Source organism: Colletotrichum tamarilloi, assembly GCF_030869305.1.
Source record: "Colletotrichum tamarilloi strain Tom-12 chromosome Unknown Scaffold_10.1, whole genome shotgun sequence".
Classification (NCBI taxonomy): Eukaryota; Fungi; Ascomycota; class Sordariomycetes; order Glomerellales; family Glomerellaceae; genus Colletotrichum; species Colletotrichum tamarilloi.
Genome location: NW_026849393.1, coordinates 398,508 through 418,844, shown reverse-complemented (window position 1 = coordinate 418,844; position 20,337 = coordinate 398,508). Strand labels below are relative to the sequence as shown.

Sequence of the window (20,337 nt, the reverse complement as noted above, 5' to 3'; positions counted from 1 at the left end):
TGATTTGCGTTTCTGACTGGTGTGAGTGAAGTGAGGTGGGAGGAGTGTATTAACGTGTTGCATGTGGTGGCGTTGCGTGTCCTAGAGAGATGGATTATTCTACACAGGTGAGTAAGTAGCTTGGGGCGTGTGAGTGTAAGCAAATGTGAGTGCCGTGTGAGTTGTGAGGGACAGTGGATGAGTGTGTGAAATGTGGTTGGCGGTGAGGTGTAATGTGCAATCTGAAGATCGGGCGGCCGCTATTCGATACTAATCGGGGAATTTTAACACATTTCGCAGTCCCCCCCGTCCCAAAACTGAACTTTTTTCAACCTCATGTCTTTTCCCCCCCTCCCATCCTATCCTCTTCCCCATTTTCCTCAACGGAGCCTTTGAAACCCAAATCCGCCATCAGACTGGACCCGGCTAGAACGCCATTCGAACAAGGGACGAAATCAGACGGGTTCCATTCGACTCTCCCGGGTTATCCGTCTGGGGAAAACGAGCGAGTCCAGTCGTTCTGAGCCGCAAACCCGTAAGAAAGCTTCCAGCGTAACGCCAAAAACCGCGAGCGCTCCCCTCGCGACACACTAGGAAACGAAACCAAAGCGAACGACATTCTTTCTCAAGGGGGGACACACACACATAGGGCCTGAAACACTGCAAGTCGTCAGCTTTTCTGAGGACCACTAGAGTTCTAGACAGACGGGGGTCGGGAGCAAAGGCTGCAGACAGCGAAACCTGGGGGGAAAAAGACAAACGGAACGGAACACGCGAGTCGAATTTGGCTTTGGGCCCTCTGGAAAAGACAGACTGGCAAGCATAGCACGTCTGTACAGCAGCAGCAGCGGCAGCCCGGTCAAGGAAAGCTAGACGAGGGCGGATCTGAGCACACCGTCAGTAATCGTACGTTCGATCACACACCAGCAGGCCAGGACACATTGGGTACAGCAAGTCTCTCCCCGCGGCCAGCCATCCAGACTCTCACACATACAACCAGACACAAGCGCAGAGAGACGCACACCCACTCACACTCACACACTCTCGCAGTTGGACACCACACACCCGGCACATTACACACACCCAGCAAATGGTGCAGTACATCCTGACGCCGTGGCGCGATCGCCGCGAGCTGCTCAAGGTTCGCCAGCAGTTCTATCCCGCTGCCCCAGCGTCTGCATCAGCGGCACCAACAACATCCACATCCGCCGCCCGAGCTAGCGGTACGGCAGCAACAGCAGCGTCCGCGGCCGCCGCATCCCAGGCCCTGACAAGGTCTTGGATACGAGGAACAGCTGCACAAGCACAAGCACAAGCACCAGCACAAGCACACGCGCCAGCGCCAGCACCAGCGCCGACGCCATCGTCAAGTTCATCAGCACCAGCAACAAGCACCAGCACCAACAAGACGACCCCAAGCAGCGACAAGCACCATGCCGTCGCGAGGGTGTCCATGTGGATGCAGCGCGGCAACTGCCCGCACATGGTCGAGTCCACGGCCCTGCTGACGGCCGCCATCCTCAGCGACGCCGAGAGCAAGGGCGGCGCCGGCACCTATGCTGTTCGCGCTGCCTACGCTGCTGCCTTCAGCCGGTACGTTTTACATCTTTCTCCAGAGTTCCCTCTCTTCTCCCTCTCCTCTGTCTCTGATATTATCACTTGTCTCTTTTCTGTTGTCCTCCATCATCTCAAGGGCCAAAAAAGGCTGTTTGTTAGTTCCAAGTTCAAGGTGCGGCGTGCCAGTGAGAGAAAGGAAAGTCTAGTAGGGGTGTTTTACGTTCCGTCCTACGCCCGCCTCCTCCTCTTCCTCCTTCTTTCTGCCCTTGGAGTCTTGTCTCTAGAGAGTGGCTTGAAACAATCTCAATCCTCCAGGGATCTGGGCCGCCTCTTCTCTTTTGTCACCTCTACATTTGGATTTCGGCGCATTTCACATCTCACATCTTTATTTGACTTTTCTGTCATTTTCACCCATCCTTCGACACAAACATACACACGCCCCCCTCTCACCACCGAAGCACCGTACGTACCGTAGCCCACTCACCCTCACTCCCCCCTACCCGAGTCGGGTCCCGTCTGAAGGGCCATCAACAATCGCCTGATCTGCGCGACTGCTGGAAGCCACATACACCAAGACAGGCTTTCACTTACACGCACACCGCGCCGACCAGTACACCCACACCCTCTCTCTCCCCCCCTTCAAGATTCCCAGCAAGCCGGCGTGGTTTTGCAATTGGGCGTCTCACCTTGTTCGGGAAGCGTCAGCGGTACAGTACACTTGGGAGCTATGGTCTGAGGGACGTTCCTGGCATCGGGGGAAGCTTGGCCTGATTTGCTTGAGGCATGCTAAACTTCCTATGGCCTCTTTGAGGCCCGTCGCTGCAAACCCGGAATGCCATAGCTCGTTTCTCACCCTGTAGTCAATGGGCGCCGGTTCAAGAACCCAGTATGGGTGTGAGGGCTTGCAAGTGTCTTGCCCAGATCATTCATTGCTCGAGCCTCCGGGCTTCGGGAGCCCTGCCTTTTCCGCCTCGGGTACACGGTGCACCCCTTGATTGATCAATCTGCCACTGTCACCGCCTGCCGATCGTTCGGTGTTGCTTACACTGCTCTTTTTTTCGTCTAGGTTCGTAACTGGGCTCTTGGACGGCCATCAGGATAAGCAACGCAAGCTGAGCATGTACTCGGTGGCAAAGACTATTGGCTTGCCGGCGACCTTTGTCGAGCTGCGGCACCAGGCGACGCACGAGACGCTGCCGTCTCTCGCGAAGCTGCGGTCCGCCGCGCGCAAAGCGCTGGTTTGGATCTGGGAGTATTACTGGCAGCACCTGGGGCCTAATGAGGTCGTGAGCCAGGCCCCCGAAAGGACGGGTCCCGTGGCCGTCGCCGCCGTCTCTGCCGCCCCTGTGCGCCGCGAAGTCGTGGTCGCGTTTCTGGAGGAGCAGGACGCTGGGAGGAGGGCTGAGATGAGGAAATGGATTGACGGGCTGGACGAGAGTCGGTTGCTGGCGACACTGGAGAAGATTATTGAGGCGCCGCCGAGCGACGCCGTCATGCTTGCGGCTCAGCGGTTATCAGAGGACATTGCGCGCAAGGGACAAGCAGATGGGCAGGGCGAGATGGAGGAGGACGAGGCTTCCGAGAGCGCTGGCACCGGATGGGCCAAGTTTGAGAGGACTTGGAAGCCACGACCTATTGGCGTCGCGTAAATCGTCGACTCCAGCCGCAGGTGTCATATGTGAATATTCAAACGTTATACCATCATCACTACATATCATCTATGAAAGAAAATGCTCTTGCCTGTGAGGTATTCAGCATCGAGATATCACTGATGGAGTTGTTGTTGCAGTGCACATGCGACATCACGTGGGGTATGACGATGCCAATTGGATGCGGGTCGTCTGTCGTTGCCCCCTCGCGGATTTGTAATAACGTCACCGTGACTTGCCGAGGAGCTCCCGAACGCAACAGCTCACAGCTCTGATCCCCCAACTGACTGCAGAAGAAACAGCTCTCACTACACTGCACAATTGCCTTTCATGAATACCCTCATCGCAAGGAGACCACTACTGAGACAAAAACTCGCCACCGTTACAGCTGCAGTGAGTTTTTTTCCTCTAGTGTTTGCCCATTCAGTTCTAGGTTGATTAGCTATCTGTGAGAGATTGGGAAGCTTATACAAGGTCCATAGCTCACATTCGCCAACGCTATGCATATCCAGTCGATTCCCATGTGTACGTCACCTCCCGCAAGCTTCTTGATGCCCTTTTCGTTATTAAACACGAGAGAACGGGAGTGAGAGGCAGCAGATGGAGTATATGTTTCCATCATACTGGCATGAGATTTTAACTTGTTTTCAGGGGTGGGCAGTAGTAACAACTACGCCTACCTGGTCAAGGACGACAAGACCAATGATGCCGTCATCATTGACCCGGCCAACCCGTCCGAGTAAGTGTTTCTCCCCCATTACTCATGAATCTGAGGGAAAGAGGAAGGGCATCTTGGACTGCGGTTGCGTCGTGTATCGAGCTTAAGCTGACAACCATCTCTAGAGTGACTCCCGTGTTGCAAAATGCTATCAAGAGCGGCGAGATCAACCTCACAGCCATCGTCAACACGCACCAGTGAGACTCTCGTCCTTAAGAAAAATTCACAAACGACGCGGGGAATCCCCTCGAGACATTGTGCGCGTATCTGACATCTCTGACAGCCACTGGGACCACGCAGGCGGAAACAAAAAGCTGGTACGTCTTGGATCCCCCCCCCCCCCTTTTTTTTTCCCCCGTCTCGCCCGGACTCACACACAGAAAAACAGCAAGGCGAGCTGGGCCTGAATAAGCTCCCCATCATCGGCGGCAAGGACTGCGAGGGCGTGACGCGGACGCCGGGCCACGGCGAGTCGTTCAAGATTGGCGAGGGCATCGCCGTCAAGGCGCTGCACACGCCGTGCCACACGCAGGACAGCATCTGCTGGTTCATGCAGGACGGGGACCAGAAGGTTGTGTTTACGGGCGATACGCTCTTCATCAGCGGTGGGTTCCCATCGTTTGCCCGATTTTTTCCCCACCAACCCATCGCCTCCTTTTCGTCCCTTGGACGGTGACAATGCGGGGCGGGGTTTGTCTCTCGATAATCATCACCATCACGAGGGAGAAGATGCCTTTGAGAAGGAGAGGTTCCCTGTTGGGGGAAGAAGGGGCGTAGCTGCTAGAGATTCTTTTGCTGACTATCCTTCTTTACTTTCCGACAGGTTGCGGCAAGTTCTTCGAGGGTAACGCGGAGGAGATGCACAGCGCGCTGAACAAGACGCTGGCCGCGCTTCCCGACGACACGGTCGTGTTTGTGAGTTTCTTGCACTTCTCATCAAACTTGATCCAGGAACAGGATGAAGCTTGGAACAAGGGGGGGCATCATTGCTGACAGAGCACAAACAAAGCCCGGCCACGAATACACCAAATCCAACGTCAAGTTCGCCGCGTCGGTGCTGCAGAACGAGGCGATCCAGAAGCTGCAGGCGTTCGCGGAGAACAACAAGGAGACGCAGGGCAAGTTTACGATTGGGGATGAGAAGGTATGTTATTCCTAGTGTCCCCCCCCCCCCCCCTTTCGCAACAACGTGGAAGTACGAGAGTAAGGTTGGGGAAGATGAGCTAACGACTGCTTGAAAACACAGAAACACAACGTCTTTATGCGCGTCGAGGTGAGTTTTTACAGGCCCTTTGCCCCCGTGGAGCCTCGCGGGCACTCTCGCCTTGGAGAGACACAGAGGCTGATGGTGATATTTGTCACGAAATAGGACCCCGAGATTCAGAGGGTGACGGGGGAGAGCGAGCCCGTTTCCGTCATGAACAAGTTGCGTGAGATGAAGAATAACTTCAAGTGAGTAAGTGGCAGGTTTCCATCCCCCTCCCGTTTCGTCGTATGGTATTCTTCTCCGACGGCGTCGGCCTGCTATGGGACGTGGCACTTGGGCCGGTAGTAATGCCATGAGCAAATCTGACGGATGAATAGTCCACCTCCTGATTCCAAGATCTAACATGATGAGATTGCTCAAATGGGGGCCGGCAAGTTTAGACCATAGGACATATTGCAAGAGTTTGAAGTAGGCAGTATGCGAGAGCAGTCTCTCGACCGCGAAATCAAAAGCACAGCAGCCACGTCTATCACTACTTCTCAGACGGTGAACATCAAAGTCATCAAAACTACATCATCGCGTCACGAGCATGTCTCCCACAGGTCCTAAACGCGACAACCACAAGTGATTGAAGCGAGAGTGTGAGCCGGGGAAGGGGCGGTACGTCCTGCGACGCGCCCCCGTTTGTTTAATCTTGCTTCACTGTCCACACGTGCTCGCTCTGGGTAAGAAAGCGGCAAGCTCTAGCATTTTTTAGAAGCTGTGTCATATCATGTTTTTGGTTTTCTTTCCAAGTTCGTCTCAATGTTTTGAAGACGGTGGTTCTTTGTCTAGTCCCGCTGGGGACGAGGAAAGGAAACCACGAAGAGGGTGCCATGTTTGGCGGGTTGTGATGCCTTGCGGGTGTGGCAATGGCATGTTGCAGCTGGAAACTCCCCGACTTGGAAGCGCCGCGTAGGAAGAGGGCATGAATAGCCGTGTGGTGTGATCCATTTTGGAGTTTGGTATGAATGCAGGATCCCAGATTTGCTGGGCGCAGGTCCGGCGCGGAGGCCGTGGAGCTTTGAGTATGAGGCACACTTCCTCTAGGCAGCTTTGACCTATGGCAGAGTGTGGAGGCGGTTTTGATAGATCCGTAAACTACTGTTCTCTTCGACCACGTTGCCTAGGTCTCGAGGTTTTTGGTGAAAATGGTCCATGTGATCGGCAATGGGAAGTGAAGCAGAGAGCGAAGTGCGCGCGCAGGATCCGGTGAACGGCCTGCTTATCGTCGGTCTCTCTGTTCAATCGCAAGGCGCTAGAGCTGGTGTGGGAGGTCTCATGGTTGAGGTAGTCGACGCTCCTCACAGTGAGTGAGTGTCGTGAGGTTGTGATGGTTGAGAAAGGAGAGGAACCGTAGTTTGCGGAAGGTTTTATGTTGAATTTTTTTTGCAACGGCGGGGCGGGCTAATCGTGCGAGCGAAACTTCGCGCACATGGTCAGTGCACTGTATTCGAACACGCGTGGCTCCACAACCCATTAACGCGTCCCCGGCGCTCTTTCCCGGCGCAACCATCGTCATTGACCTCCAGCTCTCAAGCACCTGCCTCGCTCGTGCTTGCGACGACCACGTTTTCCAAATCCCACCACCTCTCCCGCAGCCAACAAAACTCCTCCAAAACACCGAATCAGCATCTCAACTCCATCCAAGATTTCCAAAATGGTAAGCCACCACCACCACCCTCTTCGCAATCCTCAACCCACCCAAAACTAACACGCCAATTCCAAAGCCCGCAAAACGCAAACCGCCAACCCAAAAACCCTCCTCCTCAACAACAGACGTCCCCCGCCCCCGCGCCTCCAAACTCGCAAAAGAACACAACATCTCCGCCCACGAAGAGCGCGAGATCCGCGAAGCCTTTTCCCTGTTTGCCGAACCCCTCAAAGGCTACTCCAAAGAAGGCGTCATCCCCACATCAGACGTCCGCTCCTGCCTCGTCGCCCTCGGCATCCCGCCCTCCTCCCGCGACGAGCAGGCCGAGTTCGTCGAGATCTTGGACCCCGAGGGCGAAGGCTTCGTCGCCTACGAGCCGTTCTTCGCCGTGTGTGCGTTGAAGTATCATCAGAGGGAAGAACGGGGCGGAGGGGAGGCGAGGAGGAGGGAGGTGGAGGAGGCGTTTGGGCTTTTCACGGGGGCCGGGGCTGGCGGAGGTTCTTCGGCGTCGGGTTCTGCTGGCCCACGGGATGTCATAACGATTGCGGACCTCAAGAGGGTTGCTGCCGTGCTTAGGGAGGACGTCAAGGACGAGGTGCTGCGGGATATGATCCTCGAAGCCAACGGCGGCGCGGGCGTAGGCAAGGGAGTGAGGAGGGACGAGTTTGAGGAGGTTATGCGGCGGGCTGGGGTTTGGCGATGATTGCGCGCGCGCGTGCGATCTACCTCACTGGCTGGGTTGGACGTTGAGAGGCTTCGTGGTCTATGTGGCGGGTTTGGTCCTGCATTATACCCCATTGTGCTGGCGTTTGGGAGGCACGGCGATTGCATTTTCCTTCTTTCATTGTTTTAGGGCGCGCTTATAGCATCTACGGGCTACTTCTATTATCATGGTTCGAACTTCAATCCCACGGCTTCAAGGTTCACAATCCACACGAGTAACTGCAATATGCTGCAGTCCCTGGAACACTTTGGTAAGTACCGGTGGTAATGATGATTCTATCTGATCTCGGTGCAGCCCATATGGCACCCGTGGGGTGTGATATCTTCATCGCCCCCGAGAGTTTGTATTTCCATGCTAATCAAAGAGACAACAAGAAAACGCCCATGACATATGCTTATTCCGGCCTTGTTCCTTGTGTGTTGGTGCGTTGCCAATTACCGTGGCCTGAGATTGAGTACGGACTTAACCTGATTTGCCCAACAAAACAAAACACATATAAATTCCCATTCCCGTATATTTGGTGAGATTAAGACCAAGTGAGGTTCCTCCTCACCGCTGTGTCTGTCACTGGATGGGGGTTGCCTTTTGTGCAGAGAAGAGAAAGGGCTCAGGAGGGGGATTCATGCAGAGGCCACGCTGCTGGGCCTCGGAGCCGCAGCAAAGACCCTCTCAGACCCCAGCAAGGCCCTAAAAGGGGGCAGAGTGCGGAGGGACGCGGCCGGCCTTCTAAGCCGGCACACCTCCGGCTGCAGCCTTGGCCTTGTCAGCGGCCGCCTTTTGTGAGTCGATAACGACTTGGAGCTCGGGAGGTGCCTTGAAGCCGGCATGGTCCTGGTGACGCTTGTAGAAGTAGTTATCGGCCTTGGGGCGCAGCTCGGCGGGGAGCTCTTCGAGTACGCATTCCAGGATAGCATCGACGGATTTCTGCTTGGAGCCGTCGCGGTGCCAGATGGAGATGAGGTGGGAGTTGAAGCGGACGGACAGACCAACACCGCAAATCTGGTCGTCTGGAGGTAGTCAAGGGTTAGCTTAGTTGCGCTTGTGGTGAAGGAGATGCAAGAAGACACGGAAGAGAGGGCGACATACTGTCGTCTAGTACGCTCTGCAGCTTCTCGCCAATGGCAAGAAGCTGAACGCGAGTCCACACATCGGGACCAATGTTCTTGGGCACACGGAAGGTCCAGGCGCCGCCGTTGATGTTGCGGCGGTCCTCCCAGATGGGCTTGAAGCCCTGCTTGAAGAGGTATATGGACTCGCGCATCTTGATCTGATCGACGGGTGTGTTGTTGTTGTACTTCCAAAAGTCCTGGACGGATTCTATCTGCGAACCAAGCTGTTCAAGCTGCACCTTGTACTCCTCATCGTTGCCCGACTTTTGCTGGTCCTTTGCTTGTCTGGAGTAATGAGTATTGGGCGTTAGTCTTGAAAGCTTCAGGGGTGGTGGGGGTGGGGTTGCGCAAGATCTGGGACAGGCGCCTGAGGACAGACACTGTGGTAATTTCGAGAGGAGCACTCACTTGTCAAAGTAGACATTCCAGTAATGTTGTGTGGGCAGAGGGCGCATGGCCTTGAGGAAGTTGCGCTTTGCATCGTCACGCTGGTCGGCCGGGGAGCTGACACTGGGCGAGTTGGGGTCGGTTGTGCTCTGGGAAAGCCCCGACAGGCCACGGGTGAAGAGGGCAGGTCTGGCGGCCATGGCGTGTGAAGTGGTTGGGAGGGCGGTGGAAAGGGGGTATCGAGATGAAAATGCACAGGAAGGGCAACAGCAGGTGAAGTCGCAGCAGCAAGAAGACGGAAAAGGGTGTCGAGTGTTGAGTCGCAAGGCAAGTGTCCGGTCGAAGGTGAAGTTGAGGTCGTATGTTGCGTCGCTTGCCCGCTGGACCTGGTCGGGGATCGGGGGTCGGGTAGGCGTGACCGAGAGAGGTACCTTAAGAGGGACGACGGACGGGACACAGTGACAAGTTACACGCTGCCAGAATGAGATGCCCTTGCTTTTTTGAGTCGCTGGTCGTTGGTTGGCTGAGTGGAGTGCGGCGGTGCCTAATGTAGCAACGAGGGGCAGAAGTGGGCAGGCCGTTGACGGGTCGGGGGACGGGGCACGCTTAAGTGCCTGAGGGCCGGCGTCCTTTACTGTATAGTTGCTGTGTGCTGGTTGCTGACTTGGCTTGTGTGTGTGGTAACGTGGTTGTTGGCCCGGTAGGAGAAGACGTGGAGAGAGACGGGAGGCTTGGGCTTGTTTGGAAATCGCCAATGAAAGGACCGGTTTGGTGGGTTTCTTGGACTTGTCTGGGGGAGTACAGATACAGCCTGTTCGTACGTATCCGTAGTCTGTAAGGAGTATCCGTATTGGCAGATCAGACAGCGAGATGGCGCGGGGAGGGGAGATTTGATTGTCAGGAACAGATGCCCTTGTCTTGCAGCTTGCTTTGGCGCCCGGTGGTGTTCCTCTCAAGTGTCAGTTACCTAGTGCCAGGGACCCGACAGAGGGACACAAGTGGACCAGAAGATACCTGTTAGACAGAACAAGGCGTGACGACTGATGACAGCAGCTGGGGATCGGGTTCCTTGCAACTCTGAATGACTCGACGGTTGTATTCAGGGAGTTGGTGACAAAGAATCGTAAAGATGCAACAGGACGACGACCGAGGGAGAGGCGGTAGAGAGAAAGGGAAGGAAGAGACCCGAGGACGAGTCCGCGGCGAGGTAGGGGTATTAAGCAAGAAGCTGTCCATCTCATTTCATCCCATCTCTCGTCACGGCGACACTCAAGATACCTCGATGGTGCTCCTCTTTCTTGTGCTTCAGAGCATGGAGGGCGGATACATTCTGCGAGGTACCTACACCACAGGGGGCATCAGAAACCTAGGGCGGCAACACAAGACGACACTCCAGGCGGTCCCAAAGAGCAGGGCATCTTTGCTATGGGCGGGATAAGTAGAGGGCGGGAGTCTAGGAGATCTGTCTGGATAAGGTAGAGTGGGCAGGGAGCTTCGAAATCCGGTCAATGGTCACTCCGGGGCTTAGATCTGAGGTCTGAAGCGCAGCAGGACAGGGCACCTTGGTCCTGTGGGCAATGGCATATGAGCCCCGAGAGAACAAGTGAGAAGTGAGCAGGCTCCAGACTCAACTTCTCAAAAGAGTCGTCAGAATCTCGACGGGGGAAAGGGGAAAAGGAGACGGGACGATACACGAACCGTCCGAGTGTACAATGTCCAGTATTTCCTGGCTGCACGGGTACGTACAGATGCACATGTACCTTAGGTACTCTGCAAGGTACAGGCGAATGAGGACGTCTCGGACGCGATTCCTGCTCCTGCTTCTGCTCCTGCTGCCCATGTGGTGGTGGTGGAAGGAACCTGCCGCTGCACACATGAGGCACGCAAGCGAAACGGCAACGGCATCCTCCTGCGGTCCTGCCGTAGCCTGCCGTGTACCTAGGTAGGTACGGACCCAAGGTGACATTCCGCGGCAGCCGTCACGGCCGTCCGTCCCGATCTGACTGTGATGTCTGGAGACGCTGGAACCGACTGGCATTGGCAACTTGGCAAACCCAGAGCCGATGAGTTCATCAACGGCTGGGACGGTATCACAGTAGTCGATCCACAGGAAGCGAAGAAGGAATCCGGGAGATGGTACTTAGAACTTTGGTGGGAACATCTTACCGCCCTGAAACATCCAGCCGCCGGCGCGGCCAGTGATAAGTCGCGGCGACGAGGGTGGACAAGGGGAGCAAAGACCGGATGTTCAGGCTCACGTTCGAGAAGGAAGGTTATTACCCACGTTACTCCGTAATACCATACAAATACAGCTGTTCTTTTCGGTTCGGCGGTTTCTGAGGGTGGTGTAAATGAGCAGGGTCGCCGCCTGGCAGGGGGGTTTTCCAGCTTCCAGGAACAGGGACCAGGAACGAGGCGTGTGCCGCCATGGGATTGCAAGGTGCCTCACGCGCAGATGTCGTTGGAAACCGCAACTTACGCAACCTCCCCTCGAGTTTCCAACTTGTCGAAGAGGAGCTGATCCGAGCGAGGCCAGGTGCCTTGCCTACCTCGATAAGCAGTTGCCTGCCAATAATGGTCCAGAGCATATTGTAAACTGACTGCAAGCCTGAATATGTCTACCGTGGAAGAAGGCACATTCTTCTGGATACCTCAGTCAACATGTGTCCAGCTATGACCCTTAACATCCCATCCAACGTCTGAGCTGCTCAACATTATCAAACGGAGCGGAGAAGGAGATGCACCTACAAGATCAATTGACTCTCGGAAAACTTCGTCATAGTCACACTAATGCACGCTCTCTAACCACTCGCACACTTCAAAGCTCGAGAGTCGGGTTCGACGCCTGGCTCAACTAACAGCCCGTTCACTCAACCTTTTTCTCGCGCTCTTCGCCCTTTTGGCAATCCTCTAGAAATCACTCGCATATCAGACAGGAACGAACCCCTTAAAGTCAAAAAGGAAGAAAACTTAAGATGGATCTCGAGGACGGTATATCGCAAAAAGCTGCGACGTTGAATATCCGAGACGTGTTGGCTCCTACGAATGCATCCCCGCGGAAAGCACGGCAAACAGGGCCACACGACGATGAGCCGCCGCCATATACAGACCACGAGTTGACTAGCAAACTAACTCCTCACGATCTTCCGTGACGATCAAAACATTGTAAGGCAAACCAACTGATCGCAAGCTGCTTCGGGCAGCCTCGCCGGAGAAGAAAACTAAAAACCCAAACGGCGTTTGCACCCGAACTATACTTAGGGAATAAACATCAAGCTTCATCCAATACTCAGTTCAATAGTCCAGATATGGAAATCGAAAAAAGAGGAGGCGCAAAGCCAATCTTCACAACAAATAGAGCGCATTATCAAGTTTGCGATTGCGAGAGCCTCTTGAATTGGCACACCCAAACGAAAGCCGTTTACCTCGATGTCCATCCAACTCTCAAAACTCCCGTCGGACATTGGATTCCTAGGGCTGGCAAGTTTGACACTCAACACGGACATAGACGCACGTCAAAGTTTCGACGGCCAACGGCTTCCGGAGCACGTTGCCCGCCGTCGAAAGAACTAAACCGCTGTCTCGAAACTCCTCCCCCTGACAATGTAGTTCGCTGGCTTGCTTCGCCGTCGTCTCTTCCGGATGCTTCATCCATGCCAACCACAAACCCTGTCTAACCCCAACAACGACATCCCTCTTCGGCTCTCGACGATCGGCGTATTCCCAATTTGCAGTACTCTCAATGGGACAGTTGACTGTGTATTTCTAGAGATGGCGCAAGCGGCGCGTAGCGGCCCCCGACGGCCCTCCCGCGCCTTGCTCCATGCACCTTGACTTGTGAAGCACCGCCAGAACGGATCCCCTGTTTGAGATCAATGGGAACAAGCAAAGAACACCCGCCCACTTTCCATGAGATCTGACAGGCCGGATCGTGTTCCTGCGAGTTTCAATCGTGACGTGTCCCGACAGAGGAAACAGCCATTTATCCACACTGCGTTATCATCACTGGTCTCAACCCAGTACGAGAGTCTTCATGTGCCATGTACTATGTGTTGACTGCAGACTATGGATTCTGTCTCTCTGTCTCTCTCCTAAACAAAGTAAACCCCGAAGAACAAGAAGGACTCCCCAAACACCATGCTTACCATTGTCGTCTTGGCGCTTCGTAACAATCAATAGCCGAGCTCTGTCGCCCGCAACTCATTCATCAAACCCCCCTACACATATAACTTTAGAAGTTCATCTTGCTTCCTGCAGATGGCGCCTCGCCGACCCAGCGTTCTTTGTCGTCTCCAATCTTCCTTCGGAACATGCCCAGATCGCTCAGCAGACTGCGCATGTACTCCTGCATGTCGCTGGCATTATCCTCCATAACGTCCGAGTCGTACGCCGTGTCGTCCGAGTCGTCGTACAATGACTCGGCGTCCTCGAGACCCGCCGACTTGGCCCTCTGAGCCTCGTCCTCCACTTCCTCGGCCTCCGGCGGCTTGATCGTGACGGCCGGGATCGGGTTCTTGAGACTCTCGAGCGCGAGCTTGAGATGCAGCCGCAAGGCCTCGTTCTCTGTCTGCAGGCTACGAATTTTGCCCTCGGCGACGAGACTGCGCTCCTCCATCATGCGCTGCATCGTAGCCACGTGGTTCTGGTACTCTTCGAGCTTTTCCTCCTGGTCCTTGGTATCCTTCTCCCGCCGGCGCGATTCCGACACTGACAGCTGAAGGGCTCGGATCTCGTCCGCCATAGCTGCGATTTGGGCATCGCGCTCCGCTGACGAGATCTGGTCTTGGTTGACAACCGCGCGCGTGCGGATGCGCTTGGCTTGATCTGCGTAGCGAAGCGTCGACAGAGTCTCCTCGTAATCCGACGGCGCGATGCAAGCAATCATTGCCGTTTTACTGTTGCCTCCCAGCGAATCCTTCAACAGCCACGTGAGAATTGAGTCTCGGTACGGCACGACGTCTTTGCTACGCTTTCTCGAACCCGCCTTGGCATCGGCGAGCGCTCCTATCACTCGGCCAAGGGTCGTCAGCGACTTGTTGATGTTGCTGCCTTCGCGAAGCCGCTGGCCTGTTGCCTCGGTCGCCTTGGCACGTTCGCTGCCAGCCAGATCGACCAGGCGGATACGCGAACTTCTCTCCGTCGTCTCGTCCGTTTCCATGTCATGGTGGATCTGCTTGAGCATGATTGTGAATACCGCGTGACTGCGACTACTCGTGTCGTTCATTCTGGTGCTGGCCACGGTTCTCGACCTGTCTCCCATCGTCATGTATCGCAAAATCTCATTGAGATTGCGGACAGGAACCTCGGTCAGATCCTTGACGTACGGTCCTTCCGTTGGCGACTCCCTGATTTTGAGATAGTACGGCGGCTGGTTAGCCACAACCGGGACAAGCAGGTCCCGGACGTGCTCATTGTAGACCTCAAAGTATGACACCCTGACGTTGTAGGAAATGTTGGGCGTCTCGTTTTGCGCAGATTCGATTCGCTCGAAGAGATCCTCGCACGTTCGAGGAATCAAGCCCGGCTGGTCTGGTGTTCCCATCATCGTATAACTCTTTCCGGAACCTGTTTGACCGTAGGCGAAGATGCATGTGTGATAGCCCTCAAAGTTGTGGTCAAGGAATTCCTCGCCCAGACTGTTGTAGACGTCTTCCTGGTGGGCATAATACTTGTCGCTGAGATCATGACTCCAGAAAGAATTGTCGAATGTAAAATTCTTTTCTTCGATAACCTTTCTCGTCTTTGCTTTCGCGTTCGCAGGGTCGCTGTCGTTGGGCACGAGAAGCGTCGTTTGCTGGGTGATGGGGTCCATCTCCACTAGGCACTCGGCACCACGCTCGATTTCTGGTTTCTTTCATCAGGCTCCTTCTTCTTTTTCTTCTACGTCGTTCTAGGAAGCCTTCGACATACCTCTGGGCAGAAACGCCCGCACTCGGACAACGACACGAACATTGCCTCCCCCGTCCATTCTGACCGGTCCATCGTGCGACCGCAGAGACGGGGTTGAAGCAGACGAGTAGAGAGCCGGCATCTCATAAACCGCTGGCGGTAGCAGTCGATGATCGAGAGACAATCCACAAAGGGTCTGCTTCAATTCTTCAAAAATTGCGTGGTATCGTTGCCTTTGCGAAGCCCACATCCCAACTCGAGGCGGTCGGGCTTGTTTACTCGGTTGCCCAATTGGGAGGAAAACTGGTGGGGCCGAGTTGCCGGGGCAGTGACGCCACACTAGCTATGCGGTGTGTTGTTCGCCTGGGGTAGGAACGCAGGGGTGTTGCAAGTACGTTCTTGGAAAGTGTCGTCGATTTGCTTTTTGTTGGCAAATGAAATGAGGGAAAAGGGATTCAGATTCAATTGGGTAAGTGATGATTTTTTTGGTCTTTGCTAGACGGAGGAAGGGCCGCTTATTCACAGAGATGCGCAAAAAGGCGTCGGTGCCGGTGTGTTGTGGAAGAATCAGATGACAGACAGTCGTGCTCCATTCGTGTAAACAAATCGCCCTGCAAACAAAAGTCTAGTGTACACTCGGCACCTCTTTGACGGTGTCAACGCCCAACCTGTACCAAACGCCACGCAGTCTAGTGTATTCTATAACTGTTACCGACGCAAACCAAGTTACGGCCGTCTAAGCCCCTTGCCCAGAAGCTCTGAGCCCACCTCTACGATGATCTTCTCATCTGGAAATTGCTTCTTCTTGGCCAAAATCGTGTCCTCCGCATCCATCGCCCTCAGCAAATCCGATACCTCACTGTCACTTGGTGTGCAGTAGACCAAGTTACCCAGTGCAAGAAGCATACCCTGCAGTGCCTCTGGCGAAGACTCCTCTTGTCCAATGGCTTCTAACACCGATGCAGCCAGCTCTACCGCGTCGCCGTCTGGCAACACGTCTCCAGGCTTCTCACGCCTGACTTTGTTGCTGAAAAGCGCCAAATTGAACATGAGGGACGAAGCGGAAACACGAACATTGTTGTGGCTGTCGTCTAGGAAACTGGAAGATATTAATTGGATAACGGGTGCTCTCAACGTCTCGTTTCGTAGAATTTCCTCCGGGAAGAGAGGCGTAGAAAAGAAGTTGCACGCCATTTGCAGTGTAACCAAACGCAAAGCGTACGGGCAGTCGCTGTGTGAGTTGACGAGTCTAAGGATTGCCAAAACGGTCGTGTGCCCCTTTTCCTCAGCAAAGTAGCCGCTGAACCTTGCATCGACGAGCGCACATCTAAACAAGTCGACGATGGTGAAGAGAATCTCAACAGGTAACGTCTGCACTGATTTTTGCAAGAATCCCGAGAATTCGCCTAGGTTCGGGAGGACTGCGGCCGCGGCGCCCTGCTTATCGCGGGCCTCAATGAACTGCTTGGTTGCCTGCACGGCTGACTCGTCTGCTGCCGAACCCATCTTGCCCAGAAGTTTGGCCAGTGGCGGTACTTTTGAGAACAATACCGGCTTTGCGTTCGGGTTGGAAAAGCTGGGTAGTTTGAGGGACTCATGAGGGTGCCGAGGCCAAGCCATCTGTAGCAGGAGCTGGACGTTCCCCCGAAGAGCAGCAGGATCAGCGCCTGCCCACTCATTCTCCTTTTCTCCATGCAAATAGGTGATGAATGTCGGAGGTGCTCGAGGATAGTCCTTTCCGGGAAGCGGCGTCAATTGGGCCACGTCTACTTTGATGAACATCGCTTTGCTACCTGCCTCTGCGGATACCTCGTCAAATATGGGTGAGATGGCCCTGCAAGGTGGGCATGTAGCGGAGGTGAAGAGAACCACAGCGCAAGACTTTCTCGCAGATTCAAGGGCTGCATCTAGCTCCTGTGAGCTACTCACAATCCTGATGTTTGATTGGGGTTTTGTGGGTTGTGGTGCGGATCCGTATCCTGGAGGAGTTGAGTTGTTCTGGATACCAAGGATTGAACCATTTTGTCTGTTGGAGTTTATGACTTGGTTGAGTTGAGGCATGAGCATCCTGCCCATTGGAGAGCTGAGTACGGCATCTGGCATCTTGATGATATGTTCTGGGATGCCTTTCCCAAGCAGGAACTGAGAAAATGAGTCTGAGAAGTTGTTGCAGTTGTGTCTCCAGAGATCGTAGGCCTGGTGAAACGTTAGCCTTTGTTAATTCAAACATATGTTGAGCCCACCTCGGCTGTAAAAATTGGCCTTAATGAGTCTAGGAACTCTTCAATGACCTCCATGGGTAGTTCTGTCTTTCCAAGGAAGATACGCTCCATAGGCTGGCCCAGATGAGATGTACCCGGAGTGATGTCAACGATGCCACCATCGTAGACGTACTCGCGTCCGTTGAGTTGGATGGATGTGTGATAGATCGCATCGAGGTGAAATCCAAGCATGCCCTGGGACATTTGCCGTGCAAGCCCGCGGGATAGGTCGTACGTTAAGAGATGCACGTCCATCCTGAGAGGCTTCGCTCGGTCTAGTCCGGGATCTGGCTTCTTTACTGGGAAGTAATGCAGTTCAGTCGAAAAGTGGGAAGGTTGTATCTTTGTTGACTGATGGAAGGTAAGATTGAAGCTGTGTACGGAAGAGAGTTTGATCTTGGATTTCTTAATTTTCTCTCTGGAGGATGCTCATATCTATCATTACGCCGGAGGCAACAAGACGTAGTCGTAATAGTTATTGCACGAGAAGCTTCCAGGGTCCGGTCACAGTGTCAGATCCGATGGAGGCAGCGCCACACGTGGCTTGGAATCTAAGGTAAGGTACCTAGGTAGGTGCCGACTAATCGATAAGATGCATATATCCACCACTTGCAGATAGGTAAGGTGCCAGACTGCAGTACGTAATCTTAGGTAAGCTCAAATGCCAGCCGTGCCTTGACCACAAGCTGATCACCTCAGGAATGATCAGAACATGCCTGGCAAATGGGCCCTACCTTAATGCGTGGGTGAGGTGCCGTGTGAAGGAGCGACTGCGCAATTTAGGGGGCGTAGCAGGGAGTCAGTGGCCCCGCCCCCTAATCATAGAGCCGGCCATTAAGGTGAACGCGACAGGAGGATGGCCTCCAAGGTCAACATTTCAGTGGGCTCGCGTTGTCCCCGCTGGCGCACCTATGCACCCAAGATTAGCAAACTGCCAGCTCAAGACAGGGATGGCTGGATTTTGATGACCTCTCAGAAAAGAGAAAATCTGCAATTGCCATCGAGCCCCCTTCGAGACCAACCTAATCCAACCGTACCTTGCATCTCCTCACCCCCCTTGGACGACGTCTCCCTACATATACGACTTCTGCACTTTTCTCTGGGTCCAGTGCCTCCATCCCATCTCGTCCGCTCCTTTTCTTCGGCCATCCGCACCTTTTTTCTGTTTCCTTGAGTCGCCCCGTGCTGCTCCCTTTGGTAATCGGCCCTCGGTTCAGCCTAGTCCACTCCTTTGTCCCATCTTGACGCCGCTGTACCTCGAATGCGTTACTCTGTGTTCCCCTAAGCACCTACGACAAGCGACCAATGCGAAGAACATCTGTGTCGCTGCCGACGAAGCAACCCGCGCGAGATCCACACGAAAAGCCTGGTCGATTTGCACCCGCTCAACGGAATACTGGCCTGTTCGCGGCGTTCAGAGATATGTCTCAAGCACAGAAGACGAGGTGGATGAGGACGGGCGCCATCGCCTTCTTCGTCGTCTTCCTCTTCTGGTATCTGTCTCCTAGAGGCGTCAACGTCTACAATGGCGGGGGTAAGTCATGGCTCAGTGAAGCCCATTGGATCAACTTGAAACTAATACATCTACAGCAGTATCGAAAGGCGGCGCTGGTGGCCAGGTCCCTGCCGATGCTTCGTACGGCACTGACAAGTGCACTCAATCCAGCTCCAAGTCTAAGCCCATCGTACAGTACGTCCTGATGATCGACGCCGGCAGCACTGGATCCAGAATCCACGTCTACAAGTTCAACAACTGCGGCGCCACCCCCGAGCTGGAGCATGAGGAGTTCAAGATGACGGAGAAGTCAGTTGGTGGTCTCAGCAAGTATAAGGACGACCCCGAGGCTGCTGCCGCTTCTCTCGACGCTCTGATGGAGGTTGCCATGACCAACGTTCCCGACAAGCTCAAGTCCTGCAGTCCTGTCGCGGTGAAAGCGACCGCTGGACTCCGCATGGTCGGAGCTGAGAACGCCGAGAAGATCCTCGCTGCTGTGCGCAACCGCCTCGAGACCAAGTACCCCTTCCCCGTCGTTGCCAAGGAAGATAACGGAGTTGCCATCATGGACGGCGCCGACGAAGGTGTCTACGCTTGGATCACTACCAACTACCTCCTCGGCAAGATTGGCGGCCCTGACAAGAGCCCCACCGCTGCCGTCTTCGATCTCGGCGGTGGCTCGACCCAGATTGTCTTTGAGCCCACCTTCAAGGGAGCTGCGGACGGAGGCATGCCGGAGAAGCTCGCCGAGGGTGACCACAAGTACGACCTTGCCTTTGGTGGACAAAAGTTCGAGCTCTACCAGCACTCCCATCTGGGATATGGCTTGATGAGCGCCCGCAAGGCCGTGCACAAGCAGCTGATTGAGGAGATCTTTGAGAGCAAGAAGTCCGACGACAGCTGGGTCAAGCAGCCCATCATCCACCCCTGCATTGCCCCCGGCATGGTTAGAGAGGTTGAGGTCGAGCTCGACGAGAAGCACCCCCTCGGCAAGACTGTCACCTTTAACATGACCGGCCCCTCCCAGGCCGCCCCCGCTCAGTGCCGCAACCTCGCCGAGAAGATCCTGAAGAAGGAAGAGAGCTGCAAGCTTGCGCCCTGCTCTTTCAACGGTGTCCACCAGCCATCATTGGCCAAGACCTTTGGCCGCGAGGACGTCTACATCTTCTCCTACTTCTACGACCGCACTAAGCCGCTCGGCATGCCCGACTCCTTCACCCTGCGCGAGATGCACGACCTTGCCAACTCCGTCTGCGGCGGTGAGAAGTCTTGGGATCTCTTTGCTAGCATTCCTGGTGCCATGAAGGAGTTGCAGGACCGTCCTGAGCACTGCCTTGACCTCAACTTCATGATGGCTCTTCTCCACACCGGCTACGAGATGCCTATAGACCGTGAGGTCAAGATTGCCAAGAAGATCAAGGGTAACGAATTGGGTTGGTGCCTTGGTGCCAGGTAAGATTTGATTCATCGAGTGGAAAGTTTACAGAAGCTAAAATATCACAGCTTGCCTCTTCTCTCCCCCGGATCTGGTTGGAAGTGCAGAGTCAACCAGGTCAACTAGATGGGTGACCTAACTGGCGACAAGATTGCGCAAGCCTCCCCTGGTGTTGGCTGGCTTGTAGTATTATAGATTTTTAATTCCACGACAGAAATGGGAAGTTCGATTACG

General features: G+C 54.6%; 8 protein-coding genes across 8 annotated transcripts; 4 read left to right on the top strand and 4 right to left on the bottom strand.

The window, feature by feature from the left end:
* Positions 1-1,069: 1,069 nt before the first annotated feature.
* CTAM01_04292 (uncharacterized protein) lies at positions 1,070-3,185 on the top strand (the record flags this gene model as incomplete). Its single annotated transcript, XM_060520322.1, has 2 exons — positions 1,070-1,572; positions 2,603-3,185. The coding sequence occupies 2 exons, from the start codon at positions 1,070-1,072 to the stop codon at positions 3,183-3,185; spliced, it is 1,086 nt and encodes a 361-aa protein (XP_060384967.1).
* Positions 3,186-3,515: 330 nt separating this feature from the next.
* CTAM01_04291 (hydroxyacylglutathione hydrolase) lies at positions 3,516-5,359 on the top strand (the record flags this gene model as incomplete). The annotated part of the gene is made up of 10 exons (XM_060520321.1): positions 3,516-3,578; positions 3,668-3,710; positions 3,837-3,924; positions 4,029-4,100; positions 4,187-4,220; positions 4,292-4,508; positions 4,727-4,818; positions 4,913-5,047; positions 5,150-5,176; positions 5,273-5,359. 10 exons carry the CDS (start codon positions 3,516-3,518, stop codon positions 5,357-5,359), a joined length of 858 nt encoding a protein of 285 aa, XP_060384966.1.
* Positions 5,360-6,319: 960 nt separating this feature from the next.
* CTAM01_04290 (calmodulin) lies at positions 6,320-7,506 on the top strand (the record flags this gene model as incomplete). Its single annotated transcript, XM_060520320.1, has 3 exons — positions 6,320-6,462; positions 6,682-6,812; positions 6,929-7,506. 3 exons carry the CDS (start codon positions 6,320-6,322, stop codon positions 7,504-7,506), a joined length of 852 nt encoding a protein of 283 aa, XP_060384965.1.
* A 747-nt stretch (positions 7,507-8,253) lies between these two features.
* On the bottom strand, positions 8,254-9,223 carry CTAM01_04289 (eukaryotic initiation factor 4E; the record flags this gene model as incomplete). The annotated part of the gene is made up of 3 exons (XM_060520319.1): positions 8,254-8,534; positions 8,614-8,921; positions 9,045-9,223. 3 exons carry the CDS (start codon positions 9,221-9,223, stop codon positions 8,254-8,256), a joined length of 768 nt encoding a protein of 255 aa, XP_060384964.1.
* Positions 9,224-10,650: 1,427 nt separating this feature from the next.
* On the bottom strand, positions 10,651-11,061 carry CTAM01_04288 (uncharacterized protein; the record flags this gene model as incomplete). The annotated part of the gene is made up of 1 exon (XM_060520318.1): positions 10,651-11,061. One exon carries the CDS (start codon positions 11,059-11,061, stop codon positions 10,651-10,653), a length of 411 nt encoding a protein of 136 aa, XP_060384963.1.
* Positions 11,062-13,254: 2,193 nt separating this feature from the next.
* CTAM01_04287 (kinesin motor domain-containing protein) lies at positions 13,255-15,054 on the bottom strand (the record flags this gene model as incomplete). Its single annotated transcript, XM_060520317.1, has 2 exons — positions 13,255-14,867; positions 14,934-15,054. The coding sequence occupies 2 exons, from the start codon at positions 15,052-15,054 to the stop codon at positions 13,255-13,257; spliced, it is 1,734 nt and encodes a 577-aa protein (XP_060384962.1).
* Positions 15,055-15,638: 584 nt separating this feature from the next.
* Positions 15,639-17,428, bottom strand: CTAM01_04286 (PUL domain-containing protein; the record flags this gene model as incomplete). The annotated part of the gene is made up of 2 exons (XM_060520316.1): positions 15,639-17,108; positions 17,156-17,428. 2 exons carry the CDS (start codon positions 17,426-17,428, stop codon positions 15,639-15,641), a joined length of 1,743 nt encoding a protein of 580 aa, XP_060384961.1.
* A 1,050-nt stretch (positions 17,429-18,478) lies between these two features.
* On the top strand, positions 18,479-20,229 carry CTAM01_04285 (GDA1/CD39 family protein; the record flags this gene model as incomplete). The annotated part of the gene is made up of 3 exons (XM_060520315.1): positions 18,479-18,707; positions 18,764-20,120; positions 20,172-20,229. The coding sequence occupies 3 exons, from the start codon at positions 18,479-18,481 to the stop codon at positions 20,227-20,229; spliced, it is 1,644 nt and encodes a 547-aa protein (XP_060384960.1).
* Between the last annotated feature and the right edge of the window lie 108 nt (positions 20,230-20,337).